The following is a 26,575-nucleotide window of genomic DNA, read 5'->3' as shown; positions in this document are numbered from 1 at the left end:
ATAGTAGGGTTGGAAGGGGCCTATAAGACCGTCGAGTCCAACCCCCTGCTCAATGCAGGAATCTAAGTCAAAGCATCCCTGACAGGTGGCTGTCCAGCCTCGTCTTGAATGCCTCCAGTGTGGGAGAGCCCACCACCACCCTAGGTCACTGGTTCCATTGCCATATTGCTGTAACAGCTTTGTTGCAATTTCATTTTGGAATGCCAGTCTTACTAAGAGCATCCATTTTTAAACTGTAAGATTTGAATAATAAAGTAAAAATAAAGAAATGTGTTCAGATGTCTTCTTTCACACTGCTGTAAATGTTTTGAACAGCTTTAATAGAGTTTCAGATTGCTCTCAAGTGAGAAGAACCTTTTGAAATTTATTAGTATAATTTTCTGTTGTAGGCTTGCCTCCAGTTCCATCTACCTCAGGAGCAAGCTTTGCTGAGTCTTCCATGAGAGAACGAATGAGAGAGAAACTGAAAGCTGCACGGGTGAGACTTCATGTATTAAATTCTTAATCTTTCCCTCTAATGTGACCTGAAGTGGTCAAATGCCTAGCAGTTTGGACAGGGTTGGTTTCTACATACCTAGGGAGACCCTAGGTGTGTAGAAGTATACATTTGTAAATTAAAAGAAACATAAATTTAGAAAAAAACAAATGGCCTAATAAGGACCTGTTTGCTTCAGGTTTACTGGGATAGAGATAAGAAAATGGTAGAATAGCTCATCTCATTGGCTGGAGGGGGAAATTCCAGTTTCACGCTGAACACTCAAGACAATTAGTTCCTGATACTTTCAGGTACTGCTTGTCACTCTTTCACAGCTATGACAAAAATACTAGACTTTTCCATTATTTTCTAAGCACAATTCCCATTTTTGCCCAGGGGAGGGAAAAAGTGTGCTTAGGGCAGTTGTTTGACAGAATATGTGAGTCTATAAATTTATTCTGTGGTTGAAAGCAGTTGAGACACAGAAGGCTAGTGTCAGCTGCGGGGAAAGGGGGGAAAAGGAGAATGGGAAGAGAGAGAAATTTGCATACTTATGCCCCTTATAGTGGGTCTCATAGAAATGTGGGGGCTACAATTGCAGGAATGTGTGCCATGTGGCTAAAATACTCGTCTTCCTGTGCTATATGAGGATATTTCATGAGGAAGGAAAGGAACAAGAAACTTATTCCCTTTCCCACTCACTGGCACCCAGCCCCAAACTTGAACTGTCTGGTATTATATAGCACCTGCAAGGGAAAACCCCATGGGAGATGGAGATGTAAAAAGGTGTTTATTTTCCCTCTCCCATCCCCTGAGAGCCCTGAACAGTTCTACAAGGTTCCTGACCCAGGCTGGTTGTAGCCCCGAACAGAAACTCTCCTGGGTGGTAGGGATGTACTGCACTGTTTTGTTCCAGGTTCCACATTTTCTATAATTTTGGTATCCTCTTAATGTCTTACTGACATGTCTTTCTGTTTTAGCATATTTATTAATGCACTACTTCATAACTCCACATATTTTCTAGTAGAGGATTTTGTTAATTTAAACAGCTAATTTAATCTTTATTTGCAATTCCTTAGAGGAAATAAGATCATTTAAGAGCTGTGGCATTGACCTGGTTCGCACGATGCGACAGCTCACTGTGGGTTAATTTACCCATGGGGGCTGTCGCATCATGTTGGGGACTGGCAGGTGCCATTTTTGCATAGTGCCCACGGGTGCCCAGTTTGCTGTAGCTTGTCGTATCATGTGAACCCAGGCGGCAGGGATTGTTTGAGGGTTAGACAACCCTCAAATAGCCCTAAAACAAGCCATGGATTATTTGGGTGTTGTCTAACCCTCAAACCTTCTGCCTGTGTTCACATGATGCGACAAGCCATGGCAAGCCAGGCACCTGTGGGCGCCATGCAAAAATGGCTCCTTCAGCCACCTGGCATGATGCGACAGCCCCCATGGGTAAATTAACCCACAGTGGGATGTCATGTCGTGAGAACCAAGCTATTGAGTGTTCATGTTAGCAGACTAGAAAACTGAAATAGGTGGGTTGCAATCTTGAGATCAGGAAGCTGTGTGTGAAGGAGATCCATCTGGGTAGAAAACCAGACTGTCCTCCTTCGTCTCCTCTAGTAGCAGCTCCTCGTTTGGTTTGTTGGGTTGTGGACTGGTGAAAGGTGACATATAACTAATGAAAACCGAGAGCCTTTATTTTTTTTAAGTTAAAAGCAGAAAGTGCTTTACTACAGGAAGCTTCAGATCCTCGTCCACGATCCCTGAAAAGTCTTGTTGAGAAGAAAGCACAAATTCGACTGGATAATGAGGTGATTGTAGCATATGAATTCCTGCATTGGTTCTCATTACATCAGAATGTTTCACAATAAAGAGATGGATTATTGTTTGATAGTTGGAAGGTTAATTTAATTTTCTTTAATTACTGATAGCATTATTTATTTTTTTTAAAAGAGTTTCCTGGCTAGTAGAAATTGCAGAATGTATCTGATATGCATGGTCAGTCTTGGCTTGTAAGCAGAGGTTTCCTCTTCTTCCAAGGATGACAATGGGAGATGGTTTAATGTTGTATGATGCAGATTTATGATCAATGTTAGAAAGAGTTTTCAGAGCAATTGTGCATTTGAACAAAATTGCCCAGGGAGTTTCTTTTCTTTTCTTTTCTTTTCTTTTCTTTTCTTTTCTTTTCTTTTCTTTATAACAGGACTTATAGGCCAGCTTTTAGGACATCGTTCTAAAAGAATTAGATATGTTAAAGATGTAGCTAGATGTGAATTTTTCAGTGACTCCTGCCTAAAATCCAGGATATGGACTCGATCAGGGGTTTCTAACATGGCACCTGCAAGGCCAGACTGAGGCACCTGCTGGGCTATTTTTCCCCCTCTGCAAGTGAATGGAGCGATACTTCCACTCAGTTGTATAGTGGGGTGGGGAGGACCTTTCTGTTGAAAAATGGTTGCGGGGTGAAGTCCTCCCCCCCTCATTAAGGACCCTTGGAGGAACAGGGTCCTTGGCGGGTCGGGGTAGACCCTGCCTCTCCCCTCTTCAGCTGTTTTTCAGCAGGGAAGTCTTCCCTTCCTTCTTTAAGCTAATAGAGGAGTGCTCTACTGGCTTAAATAGGGAGGGAACCTTCTGCCAAAAGTTGGCTGAAGGGCAGGCAAAGTCTACCCCCACCAAGGACTCTTGGGGCAACAGGGTCTTTGGTGGGAGGTGGGCTTTGCCCCTGCCTCCAGCCAATTTTGTCAAGCGGGCTTTTTCTCGCCCCATGCAAATGGAGACATTTGATCAGGATGCAAACCTTGCCTTGCAAAACCTCAGCATGCTTTAAAAGCTGTGCAATAGAGGTGTATGGGAGAGAAGAGACTTATTAACTAATATACACACTCTCAACCAAAACAAAAAACCCCACATTCACAAAAGCCCTGATCACATATATTTTCATCCAAAAGTCTAGAAAAGAGGAAGAACAATCCCAATCCATCCCTAGTGCATCTACTTTTCAATGGAATACGCTTCCTTATTCCTGCTTCCCAGATTCTCAGGGCTCTTCAGTTGTAATTAATCAAGATTGCCACTCCCTTGGTTCCTCACAAACCTGAAGCCAGAGGGAAGGAGAGAAAGAGGAAGATTTGGGATGGGATGGAAGCAAGATAAACAGTCCAAATTCCTCTATTTTTGTTTCTGCGCCTGATTCAGTGCACTGGTTTTGGCCATTAAACTCCTATACAGCCTGGACTTCAGAAGGTATCTGTCACGTCCCTTCATCCTCTCCCTTGGCAATCAACACAGTCCGAGATACCAGGCTTCAGGCTCACTACTTACTAGTTAAGGGCCAGGTTCCTTACAAATGCAAATTCTAGGAAACAGGCTACAAAGGAAACAGCTACTCCACACAATTACGAATACCAATAGAGGAGCAGATGAGGAAATTAGAGAAGTTGCCTGCAGTTTGAACAAGAACTTCCCAGTCACTCTAGCTTAGGGAAGATGCCCCTCCCCCACTGTATCTAATGGACTGCTGCCTCCTACATTAATCTTCCTGTCAACTGAGATAATCTTTTATGGGCACCTAGCCCATAAGCTCCCTGCAGCATCAGGGCATGCAGTGCCAATATGCAGATATGCCCACCTACCCCTCCTCCTTGGTCCAGGCAGGTAAATATGGAAGGAGACTAGAGATGGTGCCTTCCAAATAGTTTGGACTTCAGCTCTCAATCAGCCTCAGGCAGGATGGCCAGTGGTCAGGGATAGTGGGCATTGTAGTTCAAAACATCTGGAGGCCACCAGGTTGTGGAAGGTTGCTCTAGGGACATAAAGCAGTCTTCATGTTCCTAAAGTTTTATTATGATTTGCTAATAATATTATTGTTATATTTTAAAACTTTTAAGAGTACACTCACTAAATTTGTAGTTATTGTCTGAATAAACTATATTTTTTAATTTAATATAACAAACAGAATAGTTTTATGAGCACACCAAAATATTCATAATATATTTTAGGTTCCTATTATATGTCTGACCGGAGAGATCTTCAGCAAGTAGTCACTGAAATATCGGAATCATCTAGAATCCAGAAGCAGCAGGAAGACCTAAAAGCCTGTCTAGCATAAAATGTAGGGGTGTACGAACCCCACTCACCCGTCTGGTTCGGCGCATCCACGGGGGGGGAGGTGATCCGTCCCTCCCCCTGGAATCCTCCCTGGCCGGCTCCACTCTGCGCCGAGTCCGTGGAGCTGCCGGCTGAGCCCGTCCACAGCCTGACTTCCGTCCGCTGCTGGGCTGCCGATGCAAATGGCGTCTTCTATGTTGGATGCAATTTGCATCCGCAGACTGGGGCAGCAGACGGCAGCGGGCAGACCCAGACCGGCTGGTGGCAGGTAGGGTCTGTCCGGGGAGAATTTCGCGTGGTGGCAGGGGGGAGTAGACCGTTCTGCCATGGACTCCAGGGGGCTGGATTCTTTAGAATCCAGCCTCATTGGAGTCTGTGGCGGATTTCTCTGCCATCCCTAGTAAATTGCAGAGTGGGAGGACGGGGAAGTGAAGATTGCCTCTGCTGCTCCTCCCACCCTGCATTGGATGATTGGAACCTTCTGGGTTCGGGGCTTCCAATCATCGAGGGTGCAGCCGATAGAATTGTGTCTGTATTTATTCAAAGCATTTTTATTCCACTTGTTAATTCCAGAGCAGCTTAAAAAACAAATAATTAGATATTTAGGCATGTGAGAACCCACCCCAGGTTGGATTCTCTGGGCACCCACTGAAGTGCCGCCCCCGCTCGCCCTCCCATGGACCTGCGCTTGGGCTGCCCACGAGCTCTGCGAGTTGCCCAGACTCATTACGATCACATCTGGTGAGTGCCCGCCATTTTCCTGCCTTTGTTTTCTGCGTTAAAAAAGAAAGTTTAAAAAATGTGCATATTTAAATATGTGCAATCTGGGGCCAGGAAAGTTTAATATGCTCAATATTAGAGGCATTATACCTCTGATACTGTGCATATTAAGCTTTCCCAGTGAGCCCGGGAGGGCATGAGCAGGTGCGAGCGGGGGGCGAGCAAGAACAGCGTCTCGGCAGGCACGGCTCGGGGGTCGCAGGTGGAGGGGGCCCGACGGACTCCCAGACCCAGTGGGGTGCCCGCGACATCCCTGTAGACAGTCCCTGCTCTCAGGCTTGCAATCTAATATATTTATCTCCTTCCACATGTGAAGTGTCTTGCATCTATGAACATCTAATACCTCACCCCTCCCATGAGTCATAGTTTAAGGGTGTGTTGGTAGTATTAAATAAATTAAATTGTTAATGTGTTGGCTTTTGTACAGATAGGTGAAAGTGAATTGCAAGAGAATGAATGCAAGGTATCTTCTAGAGTGAAGTTTCATGATTCTGTCAGAAAAATCAAGCAAAAATCACAGGTGAGGGCTGTTCAGTTAGAACAGCTTGTTATGCATTGTTTGTATGATTGCTTTGACTGTAACCTATGGACTATCATGATGGGATTGTGAATTTGAAATGGTAAACAAACCATGTGCGACTTTAAAATCAAATAATATATGATGAGTATAATGAATAATAGCAATTCAAATACATAGGGGCTGATTCAACCAGTCCCTTATGTGTATCATCGGTTGCATTCAGCTTTCCACTGAGGCATGGGTAGGGGTTGACCGTGGGAAAGTCTCATGCACAGACTAGCAGTAGGAGGGGGTGTGGAGGATGTGGCTGGTGTTGTAACTAGTTCAGTCTCATTGTTTGTAAAAACAGCTTCTTCCTTCCATTTTTCTATATAAAAAGGCCTCCCATTTACGCTGACCATGAATATGCTCCCAAAACCCAGTCTGAAATGGGTTAGGGAAATCACTTTCATTCACTTTTATTCAAGATGCAGACAAACTGGAGAGGGTTCAAAGGAGGGCAACAAAGATGATCAGGGGACTGGAAACAAAGCCCTATGAAGAGAGACTGAAAGAACTGGGCATGTTTAGCCTTGAGAAGAGAAGACTGAGGGGAGATAGGATAGTGCTCTTCAAGTACTTGAAAGGTTGTCACAGAGAGGAAGGCCAGGATCTCTTCTTGATCATCCCAGACTGCAGGACACGGAATAATGGTCTCAAGTTACAGGAAGACAGATTCCGGCTGAACATCAGGAAAAACTTCCTGACTGTTAGAGCAATACGACAATGGAACCAATTCCCTAGGGAGGTGGTGGGCTCTCCCACACTGGAGGCATTCAAGACGAGGCTGGACAGCCATCTGTCAGGGATGCTCTGATTTGGATTCCTGCATTGAGCAGGGGGTTGGACTCGATGGCCTTGTAGGCCCCTTCCAACCCTACTATTCTATGATTCTAAGAACGCCTGCAACCGAATCATCACCGCACTCTCGAACACCTTGCTCAAAGAAGGGGTATTTGTGACAGCTTATAGTATAAATTTCTGGATCAAAGGAGGGTTTTTTCAGGAATGGCCACACAACCACTTCCTTCATAGCATCGTTTTTATTTTACCTGGATTATTTGCCAAGCGAAAAGAGACCTTTGGTTTAAGTCAACCATTTGGCATTTTGTTTTTAAGTTTGCTTGTAACAAAATAAACAACACTGATATATTGGGGATGAAATTTGATATGTTTGGTTAGGGGGGCAGTTCTGCATTTCAGCTCAACTTTTGCATCTATTTTCAAGGGGGGCGGTAGAGATGTAAAACACAGCACAATACAGTACTCCCCTTGAAATTTAAGATGTCAGGATGTTGATGTGCATGCTCAGGACAACATTCTGTGTTTCAAGCTTGGCACCCCATCTGTTTTCAAAGGGGGCAATGCAATATTCCACCCAATCCAATGTGAATTATCAGAGTGAAAGTTTGTGTGCATATTCAAGCTGTAATTATAAGTAGCCCACTCTCCATCCCTGCATTTGTTTTCAAGATAGCTACCAAGGTTCGAGTGAGGCTTCTCAGATACTGTGTACTATTTATTATCACCTTCCCTTTCTCTAAAAATGATGAATGATTATATATTAAGTCTTTGATTTCAGTTGCATCTGTTTAATTTTCTTAAAACATAAATTCTAAGGGAAATGAGTTTAGCTATTTATTTGTATTAAAATATTGCATTGTGCGAATCATTTTTAATAAAAAATTACCTTTTCCCATTAGGTCAAGACTGGTCATCCTTCTTCTGAAGAAGCCTATAATTTCTTTACTTTCAATTTTGATCCTGAGCCAGAGAATGTAGGTGATGAAACTCAAAACAAGAAAAAGAGTGTGTTGAATGACAAGGAGGGGAAAGATCAGAAATCTACACTTGTCCATCAGGAAGAACCAGGAGAGAATGAAATGGTACCAGTGAAACTACATGTGCTTTTCTGTTTAGGGAAGCTCCTAGTGTTAGTTATTTCTATTCAATAGTAAACAAAATGGAAGTGTGGCATCAAGATCTGGTGAATAGGAGCCTACTTTGTTCTTGCACATTGGACATCATATCATTCTGACACAAAATAGTGCATAAAATCCAACATCCAGATAGTGGAGCAGTTAATATTCTCCAGGGATTAGTCCCTTCTTGAGAACAGATGGTGTTTTGTCTCATTGACTTTGCCCAAACCACAGGTTCTATCATACAGAGTACTACAGACCTTTCAAATAGTACTATGGTATTGTGTTGGGGCTTCTGCCACTGTCAGAAATGCAGGTGTAATGTGATCTCGAAATGTGATCCATATATCCCAAGCTAACTTTCTGCCTTTCCCAGCAAAAAAAATGAGGTTATGTCACAGCCATTGTGGGCCCATCTGCTTAACAGTGTCCTGTTCCCTGTTGAAAAATTGGGCCAGACTCAGTGGGATGCAAATCATAGAGGCCACTCCCCTGGAAGTTTGAGGGTATGGTTTGTAGTGGCCCCAAGCTTATTGTGGGGTTCCCATCTCAAGTTCCTTATTAATTTCTGCATACCTTTGTATGGGGCACCATCCCTGAAAGGGTCTTGCATCCGAACAAAGTGTTAGGCCAGATGTGATGTTGTGGTGTCAGCTTGCCCACACTTTAAGATCAGCGAGAGAGGCCCTTCTCATTTGCCATCTGTGAGAGCAGTTAGGTGGGTGACCACACGAGAGAGGGCCTTTTCTGCAGTAGCCCCGAAACTCTGGAATAAGTTGCTATCGGGGGTCCGCCAGGCCCCATCATTGAAGGCTTTTAAGAAGGCCCTGAATGCGTACTAATATACTCTGGCCCTCCCCTGATCATGATTTATCGGACTGGGTTCTGGCTGCAGTTGTTTGTTGTAAGTTTTATTTTATGCTGGTGTTTTTTAGAAGGTTGTTTTTTTGCTGTTGCTCTTCTTATTGTGTTTTTACCATTTTTAATACTGTATCAGTTTTTATTACGTGTTTTATTGTACACCGCCTTGGGAGGACTCCTGCCCTGAAAGACGGGCAAGAAGTAATTTAAATAAATAGTGATGTATCATACAGGCCACTTTCTTGGAGGTTTGAATATATGATCTGGGGTGGCCCAAAGCTTTTCCCACAGTTCCTTATTTGTTGGGTATTACTGGCTTAGGTCTATGCACTTGACAGTGTCTTGAGACCAAAGGAAGCATTGTGATACTTGTGATGGTATACCAAAAAGCCAAAAGCAAATGGGTAGATGAAAAGGGTGTTTAATTCAATGAAAAATAATCCAGCATGTTTCAGACCAGACATGGATGCTTCTTCAGTTCAGTTCTTCAGGAGACTGGCATCTGAAGAGCAAACAGTACTTGTCACATTATCTGTAAGAGATGTGCATGTTTGTACATAGTTTGTATAATTTGAGCCTCTCTTTCTTTATGTTCTACATAAAGTCATATCTTTCTATGGTGACGGATAATTGTATTATTGATGTGATGTTGAACACAGGGTATATGTAAGTCTATAAATATTGTATCTCGTTCTTTAGATTGCCCTGAAGAAGGACCTGTGTATGGTCTGAAACATGTTGGAATTTTTTTCATTGAATTAAACATGTTTGGCGTGGCCCAAAGGATCTAGGGATGCACACACCTCCAGTTCCATATTAATTGGCATGGGGCTATAATGCTTGATAGTGTCTTGCAACCCAGCAAAGACAGAATGACACATTTGTCAGTCTTCTGTCTCTCTCCCCCCCCCCCCCCCCCGGGCATTGCTTACTGGAATCAATATAAAAACAAATGTTTAGTATGGGTCAATCTCTGTCTGCCACATTCACAGTTCTAGGCTTAATCACTCTGCTAAGTCTCTTGTCTGGAACTCTGGAAGTCTGCTATCAAGAAGTGAAGGCAATACTGACTTGGATGGACCTGTGTGCTGACTTTCATATGAGGTGGCTTCCTACATGTAGGTCTGAAATGTGAAAACATAGCCTTTGTGTTGAAAATGTGCACATTTAATCCAAATTATGAGTGAAAATTATTTGCATCACAATGGTTGAAACAAGGTGCTTACTTACATATGCAAAACCATGAAATGTGATTCTGTTGAACCTGAATTCGGAAAAGTTTTTAAAATATTTGTATGTAAAATACAGGATGAAGAGGAGCATCTTGTTCATGATAAAGAAGATGATGACATTTTTATAATAGAACAGACAGCCCTTGACTTCCTAGTGGTTAGACCTGCAGAATATGAAAGCTACTCTGGACGAGTGCAGAAAGAGAGAGAAATATTGTTTGTTCCCAGCATGCTAAGAGGTAGGTCTGGTGTATTATTGTTAGGCTTTGTGTGGTATAGATTATTTACATACTACTTGCAACAATACTTTATTAGGGTTGCAGAACTATAAAGTTAAAGTACAGCTGCATTATAAAAGTATTTGGATATGAAATAATTGAACACATCTTGCATGGTGTATAATTCTGAATTGCTTCCAGGTGGATGGTCTGTCTAAGGCATTACCAAGAAAGCTGATCACTTAGCTGGAGGGTGTTCAAGCTGTTCTGGATGGGGTTGCACTCTCTGTGCAGGAGCAGGTTTGTAGCTTGGAGGTTCTCCTTTGTCACTTGAGGCTCAGGTGGCCTCCGTGGCATGGAGTGCCTTATACCAGCTTCAGTTGGTGGCCCAGCTACACCCCTATCTGGATAGGGATAACCTGGTTTCAGCAATCTGTGCTCTGGTAATCTCCAAGTTAGGTTACTGCAATGCACTCGACGTGGGGCTGCCCTTGAAGACTGTTCAGAAACCGCAGCTTGTGCAAAATGCAGCAGCCAGATTAATAACTGAGCATGTAAGACCAATTCTGGCCTTCTTGCATTAGCTGCTGGTATGTTTCCGAGCCAGATTCAAGGTGTTGGTTTTAACCTATAAAGCCTTATACAGGTCGGGACTGCAGTACCTGATGGAAAGCCTCTCCCGAACTGCACATACCAGGACACTATGATCAACATGTGAGGCCTTCCTCAGAAAGCCACCTCCAAGGTAGGCTCGGAAGGTCGCAACAAGGGAGAGGGCCTTCTCAGTGGTGGCCTCCCAACTTTGGAATGAGCTCCCCACTGAGGCCTGCCTGGCGCTAACATTGTCGTCTTTTCGGCGCCAGGTAAAGTCAACCCTCTACTCCCAGGCATTTAATAGCATATGATGGGGCATATGATGGGGTCTGCTGTTTTGAACAGGTCTATTAGGGAAAATATTGTTTATGTCAAATTGTTTTTCGCTGTTTATATTGTTTTAATTTTTGGTGTTAAAATCGATTTAGACTGCTTTTATTACATTGTATTTTGTAATGTTGGTTTATTTCATGAATTGTTGTAAAACACCCAGAGAGCTTCAGGTATGGGGCGGGATAGAAATGAAATAAATAATAATCTCTTAAATTTTACATTCAGACCTAGATCTGTTTACAATATCTGTCATTAAACCCCTATTAGCTACTATCTTTCAAAATGTACCTGCAGTCCAAAGTATAGCTACACATACCTCATCTGCTTCTTGAATCATTAAAATATACTCCTAATTTTTTTTTTTAATAAGATTGCCAGTCCAGGGTGAAAGTAAGAAAGGGTATGGTCAGGTATGGAATGTACTGATGGCATGAAAGTAACATCATAAGCTATAAACCAGGGGCTCTCAAACTTCCTCCTTGTACCTCCCCACCTCCACTAGAGAGAACTGAAAATTACTGAGACCCACCAGCCACAAAATGGAAATGCAGAGGCAGAGCCACCCACAACATGGTGGCAGATGGCAGTGGAGCTTGGCACAATAAGTTGGCCATTACTGATCTCATTTTCTATTGACAGCTAATCCCTCTTTGGAATTTGCTAGATTCTTTGCCAGAATTATTTCATTGTGGAAGGGAGTCCTGTATTTCAGTTTTCCTTAGTATAAGGAAAGTACAGATATTGACTCTGGAGGTATCATGACCCAGCCTCCCCATTTTAGGAAGAATTGCTGATCCGGACAACCTTTTTGGGCCATGGGCACATTTGGCCAGTTGAAAAGCTGTTCTGGGCACCACCAGTGGCTGCCGTGGGAGGCATGGCAAAGGACAAGTAACCTGCTCAAAAGAGTGAGCTCAAGCCAGAGGTGAGGTGGGGTCTGAATCCCAACACGCTAAAAAGCTCCTTTGAACCCAGTTTTCAGCACCAGTAGAAACCTATTTCATAGCAGCCCCAGCTCCTGGTGAGAAAATGTGGGAGATGTAGAGCAGGTGCCAAGAAAGTGCCTGGGAGAATATTGGTGCCTTCAGGAACAATGTTGTCTACCCCTGCTCTAAGTGGAGAATACTTATATTTTATATTCCCCTGCCCACCAACTGCATGTCTCCCAAAAATATTTTTACCCATTTCCTGTAATTTCTTCTCCCCTTCTCTTTTCATGCTTAACTTGTACCTAGGGATGTCCGAGAATTCTGCCACGGACTCCGTTGAGGCCGGATTCTTTTGAATCTGGCCTCCGGAGTCCATGGTGGAACGGGTCCACCTACCTCCGCCTCCCACTGAACCTGCGCAGAGCCGGATCCTGCTTGCCGGCCAGCTCCATATGTATTGCTTTGCTGTATGGAGCCAGCCAGCAGCTCTGTGGAGTCACCGCGGAGTGGAGCTGGCCAGCAAGGATTCTGGGGGGAGGAACAGATCGCCTCCCCCCCCGTGCCCCCCCCCGACTGGCAGGTAGGGGATTCGTACATCCCTACTTGTACCGTATCCCCCACCTCCAGACTGCCAGTTTCTTTCATTCCTCCCTCATGCTATTTTTATTTTCACCTTCTTCTGTAACAGCTTCCCTCTCTTATCCCCTTCTCTTGTCCTGTTGTTGTTTTAAAATATTAACATTTAGGGTGCAATCCTATGAATTTTTAGACAGAAAAAAGTCCTACAACTTCTAGCATTCTCCATCCAGCATGGCTGGCGGGGGAATGCTGGGAGTTGGTAGACTTTTTCTGTCTGAACATGCATAGGATTGCACCCGTAATCTCACATCTTAATTTCCTTCAAAACCTCTTTGGGCACTTTTCCCTCAGAGGAGGATGTCCTTCCCTTCTCCCCCCGCCCCAAATTTCTCCATTTCCAGCCACCTTAACTCAGTTCCACCTCTCCCCACTCCATACCACATAGGCAGGCGCATGCACACACACACACAGGCTCCCCAGTTCCCAGTACCACTGCCCAATGCCAGGCTGTTCTTTGAAGTGGGGGATGTAGCTCAGAAGGTGCAGCAGCAGCCTCTGGCATCTTTCCTTTAGTTTTTCCTTTATCTCTCCCTCAGTCCATCTGTCATTTTCACTTCCCTTCTTCCCATTCTTTTCCTTCCTTTTCACTCTGTAAATTATTTTCTCTTGGACATAAATTGCTTCCTTCCTTAGCACAGCCCAAGATCAGAAGGTAGTAGATGGATGTAGTTGTAAAGTAGAAGAGAGGCTACAAGACCAAGACTAAAAGTACCTGCAAGAAGGGCTGTAGCTGGTAGAACACATGCTTTACATATAAAAGGTTGCAGGTTCAGTCCTCCGCATCTCCAGGTAGGGCTGGGAAAGACTTTTGTCTGAAACTCTGGAGCAGCCACCAGAGATGGGCCAACGATCTGACATAGTATAAGGCAGCTTCCTGTGTTGCTAATTCTTTTATTAAAACCACTGAGACAGACTGAAATAACTGCTGGCGTTTATAATTTCCAACAAACATTCATCATTGCCTGTTTGTTTCAGTGTACTTTGCTGGAACCTGAGATCTTTTTACACCAGGCAAAGTCTAACCTAATTAAGTCTGCAGAGCACCTCCTCCGTTCTGTCTTAAGACTGTCACAAATGGCAGACTTGAGCTTCCATTACCTACTGTTCCTCCCTCCTTTTTTCTTTGCTAACATCCAGCCTGAAGAAGTTTTCTTGTGAACTCAAAAGCTTGCATACTACCTTGTCTTAAAGGTATTGTTTTACTATCAGTTCCCATCACTGCTCCTCTTGAAATATGTGTGCTTCTCTTATTTGATGCTTCTAACTAGGCACTTTAAATAGATTATTAAGGTAGATTTGTATATAACTCTTCGAAGCTATTAACATTTGTTTCTTATCTGACTGTGAGTGCTATACACTGGATCAATTTTTTGGACTTGGGAGGCCTACATTTATAGTTCTCCTTGGCCATCTACTTTGATAATCTACTACCCTCTATCTATAAAATAGGAATAGCAACCTATCTCAAAGGTTAATGTGAGGACAAGCAAAGCAAATATTGCAATGTAGTGTGCATGTTCAAAGTGATATACAATGTTAACAGAAATAAACTATTTATGAATAGTGATTAATAATGTGGGTTTGTAATACAAGACTCTTGCTTTTAGTGCCTGCCTCTCTGAAGGTACCTGAAAATAAGCAGCCAAGGTACCTAGAGGATGAAGGTCTGTATACAGGAGAGCGTCCTGTTGTGTCACTGTCAAACCAAAACATTTTAGAGAATAGGATACTCAAGCAGGAGCAGGTAAATTGCCTCAAGTATTGTCTTTGTTTGTTCCTCCTGATGCTACAAAAACATATATAAGAGCTAAATATCAGCTTGATTAGATTTTTTTGTAGTTCAGGGTGCAAACCTATGCATGTTTAGACAGAAATAAGTCCTACAGCTTCCAGCATTTCTCAGCCAGAATATGAGTTGCAGCTTGCAACATAGTTACATTTTAAAAATGTGTGCATACTTCCACTAGATGTGAATATAACTTCTTGCTAGTGCTCCAGTGTGGTAGATTTTGGATTAAGTATATATAAATGTTGTCAATGTTCTTTTTAGATTTAAAATGAACTCCTAAATGTAGTGAACTCTATCCAATGTACTGTATATTTCATTATGGTTTATTGGGCCATTTTTCCTACAGCGCCTCCTCTCACTGAAACTCTAGCCTTCTTTTATTCAAACTTGAAGAAATGTAAAAAAAATAGAAGTGTTGTTTATTACATGTTTTTTCTCTGCCTTCACCCCCATCAGAGGGCTCAGGGCAATGCATTTAACATTCCTTCCCCTTTTTTATCCTTAAAACAACTCTAAATGTACTGTCCGCTGAGAGACAGCAGCTGATCTGTGATTGCTGGTAAACATTGTTGCTAAAGCAGGAATTTGAACCCTAGATACCTGCATTTAAAATAAATCTGACACTCTATTCAGTATGTCTCACTGACTCTATGCCTTTGAAAGATTGTTGTGGTGGGGGAAGGAAAAGTAGCCTGAGTGGATATAAGGACACCCCCCCCCCCAGCTCTTTTAAAACAGCTGCCACTACATCCAGCACTGTCTGTGATGTAAACCTCATTGTAAAACTCTTATAAAGTGCTCCCTAATAATTATGGAGGGGTCTAAAAGGCATAAAAGAACCTCCCTATTTAGGGATCGTTCAAATCTCATGGTACCATCAGGCAAGCAGGCATGGGAGGGTGTGTAAACTAACCCAACACACAAAATTATCCCCAGCTAGTAAGGTGTGGTGTAGTATAGTGGTTAGCTTGTTGGACTATGACTAGAGAGACCCATGTTCAGATCCCAACTTGACCATGAAGTGTGCTGGATGAGATAGTGATCAGCCAGTCACTATCTTTCAGCCTAACCTACCTCTCGGGGTTGTTGTAAGGATAAAATTGAGGGGGGAACTGGAGTAATGCTCACTGGAGTAATGGTGGGATATAAATGAAATAAATATTTATAATATTGAAAAAGTAACATTGAACTTATTTAAGGAAATAATACACGCCTCTCTCAGAACAAAGGCTCAGGCCATCAGCTCATGGGTGCACCTCCACCTAGGTTTCTAAGCCAGGTTTCCTCAAACTGGTGCTTTCCAGATGTGTTGGACTACAACTCCTATGGCTGGGGATGATGGGTCCAGTGCATCTGGCAGGCACCAGCTTGGGGAATGCTGCTCTAAGCTAAGGGAGAATCCTCTTCTCTTTAGAACACACAGAATTCCCTTGTTAAGAAAACGCTTCCCTGTTTTAATATTTTTGTGCATAGCAAACTCCTTTTTAATTATTGATTGGACAGAAATGGTTTTTTTTTTTTAAACAACTCAAGGTTAGGACTGACAAGTTAGCTTAGTGAGAAAAAGAAGATTAAGCTCCCAATCTTAGAAAGGTGTGTAAATGTAGAAGTTGCTGCCCATTGTGCTAACATGACTTCACCTGTGGATGTGACCTGGAATCCACATTTTCTCCCTGAGTGAGACAAGATTCCTCCACATGAAAGTGAGGATATTCAAACAGCCCTCCATTGACAAACAGCTGAGAGGACTTAGGTGGTGTCTGTTAATTAATTCACAAAGGAAATCATAGGCACCCATCTAAGCAAACAGGCTGTTTCCCATGAGATTTTAGATCTCAGATATAGAACTGATCGAGTTAGTTGACCAAACTTTAAACATTTCGCTGATTTCCATCCGTTATTTTGTTTTGTTTTGTGTTTGACAAAAGCATGGGCATGATTTATCCCTGCATGGCCACAGTCATCAAGAAATACTTTTAAAGAAAATATGCACATGGAGGAATAAATTGGCATGGAGTTCAATAGATCCCTTCCCTGCACCCCCCTGCACCAGATGTGTTCCTGTAATAGCCTGGAATGCTCTGTACATGCCAAGTGCAGAGGAAACAGGGCTCTGTTGAGCCCTATGCTGATCCTTCCTCTCTGTGTGTGAATGTCAGTGCCTGCATGGAAGTATATCATGCCCTATAGGTTAAGTATAATGATCTGTTAAGGGCACAGTCCTACTGAGATAGGCGGCCACCTCTGAACTCAGAGGCGCCCTCCTATCCAATGCAGGGCAGGAGCCGCATGGAGGGAATTGTCCCCTCCACGCTTTAGCCACCCTGCATTTGCGGCTAGACAGACGCAGGAAGTTCAGGCAGGGGGGCGAACGTTGGACAACGCATAGGAAGCATCAGAACGGCACTTCCGGCCTCCCCAGCCCGCACCCAAGAATGCCCATTTTCGCTGCTCCGTGCTCCTGTTACGAGCGCAGGGCCAATGTGTGCTGCCTACGAGGCAGCCCGGGAGGTGGTGGAGGTTGGTTCTCAGGGAGCCGACCTTGGAGCGCGGGCTCCAAAGTTGGTTCCTGGGAACTGACCTATCCTATGGTTGTCTAGCCACTGACTAGCGGCCATAAGATTGCGCCCTAAGTGGATCATGTGGATCATGGATACATTCATTGCAGGATCACTGCCATTATGTATACCTTGGAGTTCTGTATACATTTAGTTCATTGGGCTTTCATTTACTGAAGAATGGTTTAGTTCTGCATTGTATTTTCAGTAAAATTTTAAATATTGTACTCTATTATTTGTAGGGGAAAAAGTGGTTTGGAGATGATGGCCAAATTTTGGCTTTGCCCAATCCAATTAAGCAGTCTTGTACTAGACCTCCAATATTTCCAGTAGAGGAAGGTAAAGAACCAGAGCTGGTGACATTTTATAAAAAGGTGAGCCTGCTGCCTCTTTGTTCGTGACTGGGGCAGTTTTACTTTCAAACTTGTGGAATTGCTGCTTTTCTATCTTGTTATGTTCATCTCTGAGATTTTATAGCAAATTAATTGTGTTAAGTTTCCTGTGAATTTCTATGTTTGATGAAGGGAGGGGTGATTCACAAGCCCAAGATTCATTTAAAAATGATGTTCAAAGTGCTCTTGGAAGGAATCCGCACATTCCTTCCTCACCACCTCCCTTTGCACCCTGGCTTCAGTGTTGCAACCCTATGTTCAAAACAGGAACTCTGATTTAATGTTGCTTTACTACCCAGGAATTTAAACCACAGTTTGTTCCTAGTTAGTAAGCTAACATTAAACTAGAATTCCCCATTTAGGACATAGTGAAGAATTCTGATTTAAACAGACCAGGATCACAGTGCTGAAGTCAGTGTCTGAGGAGAGGGAAGGAATGATGTCTAAATTTTTGTTTCTGGATTGCTAATCCATGGTTTAGCAAACTAGGATTGTGGCATCCAAAAGGGATCAAAGACTTGCACTTTATAATTAAAAACTGAAAAGTGACTTGATAGCTGTGTCTTTTCTAATATCTTCCTCAGAAACCTCTTTCATCATACCTGTGGTATGTGTTTGCTTGTTTAATCTTATTTTTAGGCAATACAAATGAGGCTTGCCAATCAATACATTGTTGGATCCGAGGACCCTCAGGGGCAATTTCAGTTGGATGTTGATGTTTCTGGATTAATATTCACGCACCATCCCTGCTTTAGCCGTGAACATGTTTTAGCAGCTAAACTGGCTCAATTGTTTGATCAGTATCTATCAAGAAAACAGAGAAATCTTGCCAAACTTCTTACAGATAAGGTAATTTCACTGTTTTTCTTCATTTTAAGAAGAAAATAGAAATCCTTTGGAGCATTGTAAATGCTAGATATGTGTCATATTTGGTCATGATAAATTTGTTGCTGACACGTAATATATACATTTTAGGCTAAAAATGAACTGTTGCTGTCTATCACTGGTCTGTGAGCTCTGCTTTGCTGTTGGTTCAACTGTCGTAATATCATGGAATGTACATGAGCATTCTAACGGATGTAGAATACTATTGGGTAGAGCAGTCCTATGGTCCCTAGGCAGTGTCTGGGGCTCCATAGGATGTTGCATATCTCTGCTGCACCCATAGAAAGAGCTATGAGCATGGAGGAGGAGATCCAATCTCAGATCTTCCAATCGTCCCAGCTTCCATGGAAATCTCTGCAGCGGTTCCTCTTTCTGAAGTCACCACAGTGACCTTGGAAGAGGTTGGGGAAGGTGGAAAGGGGGCGTTTTGGTGAGAGGGAGGGGGAAGGAGAGACCTGGATCCGCAGATCCAGAAGCTTCTCTATCACCCGTCCCTGCCCACTGGAAGGCCTGCCTAGCTTAAAACAACAAAATCGGAGGAATGGGAGCCTCCATCTTCCTCCCGCCCTGCCTGGATCTTGCCTTCAGGAGTTTGGATAGACACAGGACTCCGATTTCATAGCCTTCTTTCTGTCTCGCTAAGAGACTGGGCTTTGAACCAAGAAGATCCTGGTTGTAATCTTGTGTCATCTGTCAACTTGCTGGGTAACCCTAGTCAAGCTATTGTATCTCAGCTTCAGCTCCTTCATCTGTAGTACAGTGATAAACTAAACTAAAGTAATTATTATCTGTCACTTTTCCATTGTGGACCATGCTCAAAGCAGCTCGCAATAAATGTCACATATCAAAAGACAGCATAAAAACCAATTTATTTCAAAACAAATCAAACAAATTCAAATAGAACAAAATCAACAAGTCAAATTCCATATTATAGTGAATTGATGCTATCAAATACAAGAACAAGAGCAAAATTAACAGCACAAAATAAATAGCTCACACTGCTAGTAGCCCAGTTTAAATAACACTGTGGGATCTTGGGGAAGAGGGTCTTTCCACCCGACGAGATGGTTTGCAACTGGCTTCCTCATCTCTTCTCCAAGGAGGCCCTGGCAGCAGCAGAAGGGAGGTGCTGGGGAGTTTCCCAGTAGTAACGTATGGCTGTGAGAGCTGGACTATAAAGAAGGCTGAGCGCTGAAGAATTGATGCTTTCGAACTGTGGTGCTGGAGAAGACTCTTACGAGTCCCCTGGACTGCAAGGAGGTCAAATCAGTCCATCCTAAAGGAAATCAACCCTGACTGCTCATTGGAAGGACAGATACTGAAGCTGAAGCTCAAATATTTTGGCCACCAAATGTGAACAGAAAAGTCACTGGAAAAGTCACTGATGCTGGGAAAGATTGAAGGCAAAAGGAGAAGGGGATGGCAGAGGTTGAGATGGCTAGATAGCATCACCGATGCAATGAATATGGACTTGAGCACACTCTGGGAGAGAGCGGAGGACAGGAAGGCCTGGCGTGCTATGGTCCATGGGGTCACGAAGAGTCGGACACAACTTAACGACTGAACAACAACCTAGAACAACCTTGTAAGGCAACATATGTGATGAGCTTTGAAATTCTGTTTGTGTGTCTGTGATATTTCCTAGCTGCTCTCTTTGCCCGAAGCAACTCAAGAATGTTGGAATGCTGTCAGTGCAACTCTTTTAATGTGCAGAAAATCACAGGAGTATTATCCTATATCTGTAAAATGAAAGACATGGAATAGTCTGATTTTTGAAGCGCTATGACATCAGAATAAAGGGCAAATACACTCTCAGATGAATGGCAGGTCCTTGCTGTGTTTGAATCCTGAACTGATCCTTTCAGAATTTTTAACTTTTTAGAATGGTTTTGAACGTGTAACTCAGTACACAGTCATCTTTGCTTTCAGTGATCACACCACATTTTCCATTTCAGCTATTTTCAGTTTTATTTTAGAGATGGTTTTCTGTTTTATAGGCATTTTTAATTGGAAAGGAGGCTTATAAATGTTGTTAATAAAGAGACAATAATATGGTAGCCTCTGGCTTAATCAAATGTTATGTTTAATACAGTAGATTGATTGCATTAGATTTTTTAAAAAAAATCTTTATTTTTAAGCTGCATGCTCTGAGAAATGCCTTCCACAGTATTTTGGATACTAGTGAAAGTGGGATTCTTAACCCAGTAGCACAACAAAGCATAACTGAATATAAGCTTGAAATAAGGTGAGTAGAGGAATCTCTCTTTTGTATTTTTTTTGTATGTATAGAAACTTTACAAAGCTTGACATTTGAAAGACTAGTTTTTCTTTGTGGTCTCTGTTCTTCACACATATGGGGCTCTGCGCCTGTGCTGAGTCTCGTTCAGGAAGCTTCTATAGCTGAGGAACATTTTGGCAGGAACCCTCCCCCACTGTCCACTGCGCATTTTCCAGAGGGTTCCCGCCCGTTCCCTCAGTTCTCTTTCGACCACCTAGTGGATATTGTTCGGAGCTTCCTCTGTTGTAGAAAAGAGAATTAGCTTTTTTTTTTTTTTTTTTTTGCTGCTGCTGACGGCTTTTTTGTTTTACTCTTGTTGTCTTCCTGTCTTGTCATCCCCCCCCCCCCCCACAATCCTTGGTTGGCTGTCCGTTCTGTCGCTTCTCATGGCTGCGGTGTTGCTTATGGCCGCAAAGGCACCTTTTTGAAAGTATGTCAAGTGTGGGAGTAAGTTCACCCCCCCCAACCCTCATTCTCTGTGCCTTTTTTGTTTGGGCGAGGGCCATTTACCCAATGCCTGTTCCTTGTGCCAATCGTTTACTAAACAGGCACAGAAAAACAGATTGGATAGGCTTAAGGCAGAGCTGTGGAGAAGGGCACTACTGGCTATGGAACACTGCGGGATCTTCTACAACCTACAAAGCAGGGGCGGCTATGTCTGCGTCGAAGTCGATGTCCCCTTGGCTGACGACGTCTGTTGAATGGGCAGATCCTCTGACTCCAGGGTGCTCCTTAGCATTCTCAGTCGAGAGAAAAATCTCTAAAAAGGCAAAGATTCCAAAGTCGGGATCAAATGGCCTTAAAAAGCAGAAGAAAAAGAAGGGGGCTGATAAAGCTTCCAAACTGAAGATTCTGGCACCTCCCCCTCTGCTGAACTCACCAATTTGTGTGCTGTTGGAGGTACAGAATGCTCCCTTCACTAAGCAAGTGTCTACAGTGTCTGAAGGTGAAATCTTGGAACTTTCCCCTCCACCACCTCAGGACTGAGAGTTTTCTCCATCTGGGAATCATCAGTCCCCTGTAAGGCAGAAAGCCTCATGTCAGTGTCTCCTGTCTTCTCCTCAGGACCAAGGGCAGCTTTTTCATTCCAGGCTACTTTGTTCTCCCTATGACGTCCACTGTTTCGAATCCCACTGTAGGGAGAGGTCTAGATCTCCCCATGATGACTAGGAGATGAGTTCAGAATGGTCTTGCCCTCCACAGAGGCCTTGCCATTTTGAGGGTTGGCATACCTTTCGGGACCGAGAATACATGGGGCATTCCACGGGCATCAGCAACGGTTTCTCACCCTCCTGTGAGGGATTAGTTCCTTGTGCCTCCACCTGTGCCACCTTGTCCCCCTTCATTGCTGCGGAGCCAGTTAGGGGCTCCTACACTGGCTCACCCTGCCCAGCCTATCCCTTCTGCAGCTTCCACGCTGCGACCAGCCTCATAGCATGACTCAGCTGATGATTACCAATTGGACTCTTCCTCCTACTCATCTGTACCACTATCCATTCCATCTCCGGATGACATAGTGTGGTCCCAGGAGGGAGTGTCCCCCTTGGAGGACATGTTCAAGTTCGCAGAGCAAATTAGCAGGATGGCCCATTCTTTGGGTGTCGAAGTACAGCAACTGGAGGAGCATATACAGGATCATGTTTTCGAAACAGTCCATACTGAGTCATTGAAACCAGTAGTGGTTCCCTTCTTCCCAACCCTTCCTCAGACTGTTCAGCAGTCCTGGAAGGCTCCATTTTCTATGGCTCCGATGTCTAAATGCCTTAAGTCCCTTTATCGAGTACAGGAAAAGGGCGCAGAGTTTCTGTATTTACACCCACGCCCCAACTCGATTATCATAGAGTCGGCACAGGGACAGTGCAAAAGCTTCATGCATCGCCTGTCAACAAGGAGGGGAGAAGGTTGGATCTCTTGGGTCAGAGAATGTATTCCTCAGCCACCCTCGGACTCCGTGTGGTCAATTATCAGGCCATGATGGCCAGATACCAGTTATTCCTTTTGGAAAAGATGGATTCCTTTTGTGCTTATCTCCCAGAGGATCAAAGGATCTTGCCAGGGTCTTCCACATGGAGGTTGTCAGACTGTTGAGGCAACAGATAAATAGCTCTTGTCATGAGGCGGACTGTACTGCCAAGTCAGTGGTTGGCGCCATCGCTCTCAGGAGGCATGCCTGGCTGAGATCTGTGGGTTTGACTCCAGAACCTTGGTCCCAAATAAAAGACTTGCCCTTTGACAAGGAAGGGCTCTTTAATGCCAGGATGGATGAGCAAATGGACTCTGTCCAGAAAGCAAAGACAACTGCCCGTAAAACGGGCCCGCGCATTACCAATACAAGGGCCGCAAGTGGTTCCGGCCTCAGCCATATACAACCAAACAACACTTTGACCGGTAACAGCACTACCAGCCAGCACAACACCAGAAAAAGTAGTCTGCCCCCTCTTCAAAGTTCCATCAAAGTCATGGCAGGTCTGATTCATCCTCAAAGCGTTGACTTTGACTTCCTGCTGTCTGCCATCCCCTCCCTCCCCAGTCAGCCTGTCTTTGGGTCCATCCTGGCACGTTTCCTGCCAAGGCCTGTGAGGCCTTGGCAAGGCACTTTGCAGATAAAATTGATCAGATTAGGTGTGTTACTCTGCACGCTGTGGATACAGTTAGTGAGCAAGAGGCAGCCTGTGGCAAACCGGTTTTCTGGGAACGGTTCCAGCTTCTTCCTCCTGATGAAGTGGACAAGGTGCTTTCATCTGTACGGCCGACCACCTGCTTACTTGATCCTTGCCCATCTTGGCTCATTATGGGCTGCAGAGAGAGACTGGGTGAGGGGATCAGGGCAGTGGTGAATGCCTCCCTTGAGGAGGGAGTGATGCCATGAGCCCTCAAGGAGGCAGTGCTAAGACCGCTCTTAAAGAAGCCCTCCTTGGATCCTCAAGTTCTGAACAACTTTCGCCCAGTCTCAAATCTGCCATTTTGGGGCAAGGTGATTGAGCAGGTGGTGGTGGTGCAGTTGAAGGCACACTTGGAAGAAACTGATTATCTAGACCCATTTCAGTCGGGCTTCAGGCTTGGGCATGGGACAGAAACGGCCTTGGTCGCCTTGGTAGATGATATGAGGAGGGCTCTGGATAGGGGTGAATGCTCCTTCCTTGTTCTCCTCGACCTCTCAGCGGCTTTTGATACTGTTGACCACGGTATCCTCCTGGACTGCCTGGAGGGGTTGGGCATTGGAGACACCGTATTGCGGTGGTTCCGGTCCTTCCTCTCCAGCAGGTACCAGAGGGTAGCACTGGGAGAGGAGGTTTCGGACCCGTGGCCACTTACTTGTGGGGTGCCATAGGGTTCCATCCTGTCCCCGATGCTATTTAACATAAGCTGCTGGGGGCTATCATCAGGAGGTTTGGGGTACAGTGTCATCAATATGCGGATGACACGCAGCTCTACCTCTCATTCAAATCTTCACCAAGGTTGGCCATAGAATCCCTGTCCAAATGTCTGGAGACGGTGAGTGGCTGGACGGGGAGGAAACCCTGACAAGACCGAGGTACTTTTGGTGGGAGACAAGAGGAGGCTAGGGGATGTTGACCTGGTGTTGAATGGGGTACGGCTACCCTTGAAAGACCAGGTCCGCAGCCTGGGGGTCATTTTGGACTCCCAGCTGTCCATGGAGGCTCAGGTGTCAGCTGTGAGCAGGACAGCGCTGTATCAACTTCATCTGATACGGCGGCTGCGCCCCTTCCTTCCCGACCATCTGCTCCCATTGGTAGTACATGCCCTGGCATTTGTGTGTGCGTACCTGAGACTTCAGGGAATCGAGCAGCCAATTGTCCAGGTAAGGATAGATCTCGTCTCGGACTACGAAGAGGATCTTTACCACTCTATCAGGATTGTTCTGAACCTTCTGGGTGCATTGGGCTTGTATGTCAACAAGGAGAAATAAACTCTGAACCCTACACAATGTCTTCAGTTTATAGGAGCGCTGCTAGATTTGAGGGTTGCACGCGCTTACCTCCCTTGAAACCAGCAGGATCAGTTGACTGCTCTTGCAGAGACTGTCTTCTTTCACTGATGGGTCACCGCTCGCACAATCCAAGTCTTGTTGGGACACATGGCGGCTACGGTTGTGGTTGTTTGATGGGCGAGACTTCAGATGGGACCATTGCAGAGCTGGTTGCTCCGAAATTCGATTCCACCTCAGATGCTCAGCGTTGCCATCTCTTGATCCCAGATGAACTGTTGACATCCCTTCTCTAGTGGATGCAGCCGTGCAGCCTGGACCAAGGCCTCCCTTTTGTCCAGCCACCTCCTACACTAATGGTGATGATAGACGCATCTCTCTCGAGATGGGGAGCCCACTATGGCCCATTGCAGATTCAGGGCATCTGGTCTGCGAAGGAAAAGGAGTGCCACATAAAATTCCTAGAGTTTCTTGCGGCTTGGAAGGCGATGAGAACTTTTGAGCCTGACCTTTGAGGATAACGTACAAATTCTGACCAACAATACGATGGTCTTATGGCACATCTGGAAGCAAGAAGGTATGCATTCTTCCAGGCTTGTCAGCCTCACCCTGGACATTTTCCAGCGGGCAATTCAGTGGGACATCATCTTGAGTGCTCTTCACAGTGCTGGATAAGAAAATGTCCTGGCAGATACACTAAGCCAGGTGTACCAGTCGTCTCACAAGTGGCAGATGGCAACTCCCATCTTTGATTCTTGAAATGGGGTCACCCCATGATGGACTTTTTCGCGACCCCAGTGAATGCGGTGTGCAGCCACTTTTGCACAAGAGCAGGGATCGGTCGATCATCTCTGGGCAATTATACGTTCCAGATACAGTAGCGAGGAAGACTTTTTTATCTGTTCCCTCCATTCCCCCTCCTCTCCAAGGTGCTACAGAAGATGGCGCACGACAAAACAGACTGCATTCTAATTGCTCCTTGGTGGCTGAGGCAACCGTGGTTCCCAACCCTACTGCATCTGTCAATGCAGCAGTACTTCTGTCTTCCGCAGGTTCCAGATCTGATCCCTTCGGACCGAGGCAGGATTCAACACCCGGATCTCGACACTCTGAAGCTAACAGCCTGGACGATTCAGCAATGACTACTGTTCCTTGAGTTCCATTTATAGTTCAGGCAATTTTGGATGCTGCTTGGAAGCCGGCTACGCGTCAGTCCTATGCTGCGAAGTAGTCATCTTTTTTAACGTTTGCTAATCTTCATGCTTTCAATACTGTTCAGGTGTTGGTTGAGAATGTTCTTCTTTCACATAGCTTGTTTAAAAAAGGTTTAAAACTTTCATCCATACGAGTTTATTTAGCTGCTCTTTCTTCTTACAGGGGCCCAGTTCAAAGTTTTCCCCTCTTTACTCACCCTACTACTTGCCAGTTTCTGCAGGGTTTAAAGAACTTGGTGCCTTCAGTCCGAACTCTGGTTACTCAGTGGAGTCTTTCTGTTGTCCCGCATGTCCTTCTCTCAAAGCCCTTCAAACCGTTGGTCACAACAGACTTTGCTTGCTCTCATGGAAAGTTGCCTTCCTGGCCATCATCACATCCTCTAGACATGTTAGTGAAACCTGTGCGCTACGTGTGGACCATCCTTACTTGATTTTCCATAAGGACAGGGGTGACCTGAGACCAGACCGAAGGTGGTCTCTGATTTTCATGTCAACCAAATCATATCATTACTGTCTTTCTTCCTGGATCCTTCTTCTGACCTGGAGAGAAAGCTCCATGCTCTCGATGTCAAGAGGGCTCTGGCTTTTTACAAATCTAGGACAGCGCCGTTGTCAGCGCCGTACCATGCAGCACCTTTTTGTCTGCTATGGGGGCCCCAAGAAGGGCTCTCCTATCTCCTCCCAAAGACTGGCTTCGTGGATCGTCCAAACCATTGGTCTCGCCTAAGATTTGTCTGGGTTGGAACGCCCTTCTCACATCGCATTCCTCTCGGGGACTAGCCATGTCTACAGCTTTTACCAGAGGCTTACTGCTGTTGGACTTATGTAGGGCAGCAACGTGGTCGAAGCTGGCAA

The 26,575-nt window shown here is 44.6% G+C and overlaps 1 protein-coding gene across 6 annotated transcripts in view; it reads left to right on the top strand.

Moving 5' to 3' along the window:
- The window catches only part of CC2D2A (coiled-coil and C2 domain containing 2A), a 116,704-nt gene that overhangs the window by 13,942 nt on the left and 76,187 nt on the right, over window positions 1-26,575 (top strand). For all 6 annotated transcript variants that reach the window (XM_084857090.1, XM_084857089.1, XM_084857091.1 and 3 more), the window contains exons 3-11: window positions 390-478; window positions 2,191-2,292; window positions 5,796-5,888; window positions 7,631-7,813; window positions 10,019-10,181; window positions 14,263-14,399; window positions 17,245-17,376; window positions 18,034-18,243; window positions 20,418-20,524. In XM_084857090.1, coding sequence (XP_084713216.1) covers window positions 390-478; window positions 2,191-2,292; window positions 5,796-5,888; window positions 7,631-7,813; window positions 10,019-10,181; window positions 14,263-14,399; window positions 17,245-17,376; window positions 18,034-18,243; window positions 20,418-20,524 — 1,216 coding nt within the window. The remainder of the gene's footprint in view (window positions 1-389; window positions 479-2,190; window positions 2,293-5,795; window positions 5,889-7,630; window positions 7,814-10,018; window positions 10,182-14,262; window positions 14,400-17,244; window positions 17,377-18,033; window positions 18,244-20,417; window positions 20,525-26,575) is intronic.

The sequence above is a fragment of the Heloderma suspectum genome, chromosome 5 (assembly GCF_057233095.1).
Source record: "Heloderma suspectum isolate Gila_16-S chromosome 5, 16-S_ref, whole genome shotgun sequence".
Lineage (NCBI taxonomy): Eukaryota > Metazoa > Chordata > Lepidosauria > Squamata > Helodermatidae > Heloderma > Heloderma suspectum.
Note: the sequence above shows the minus strand (reverse complement) of the source record. Positions and strands in the feature narration are given on the sequence as shown.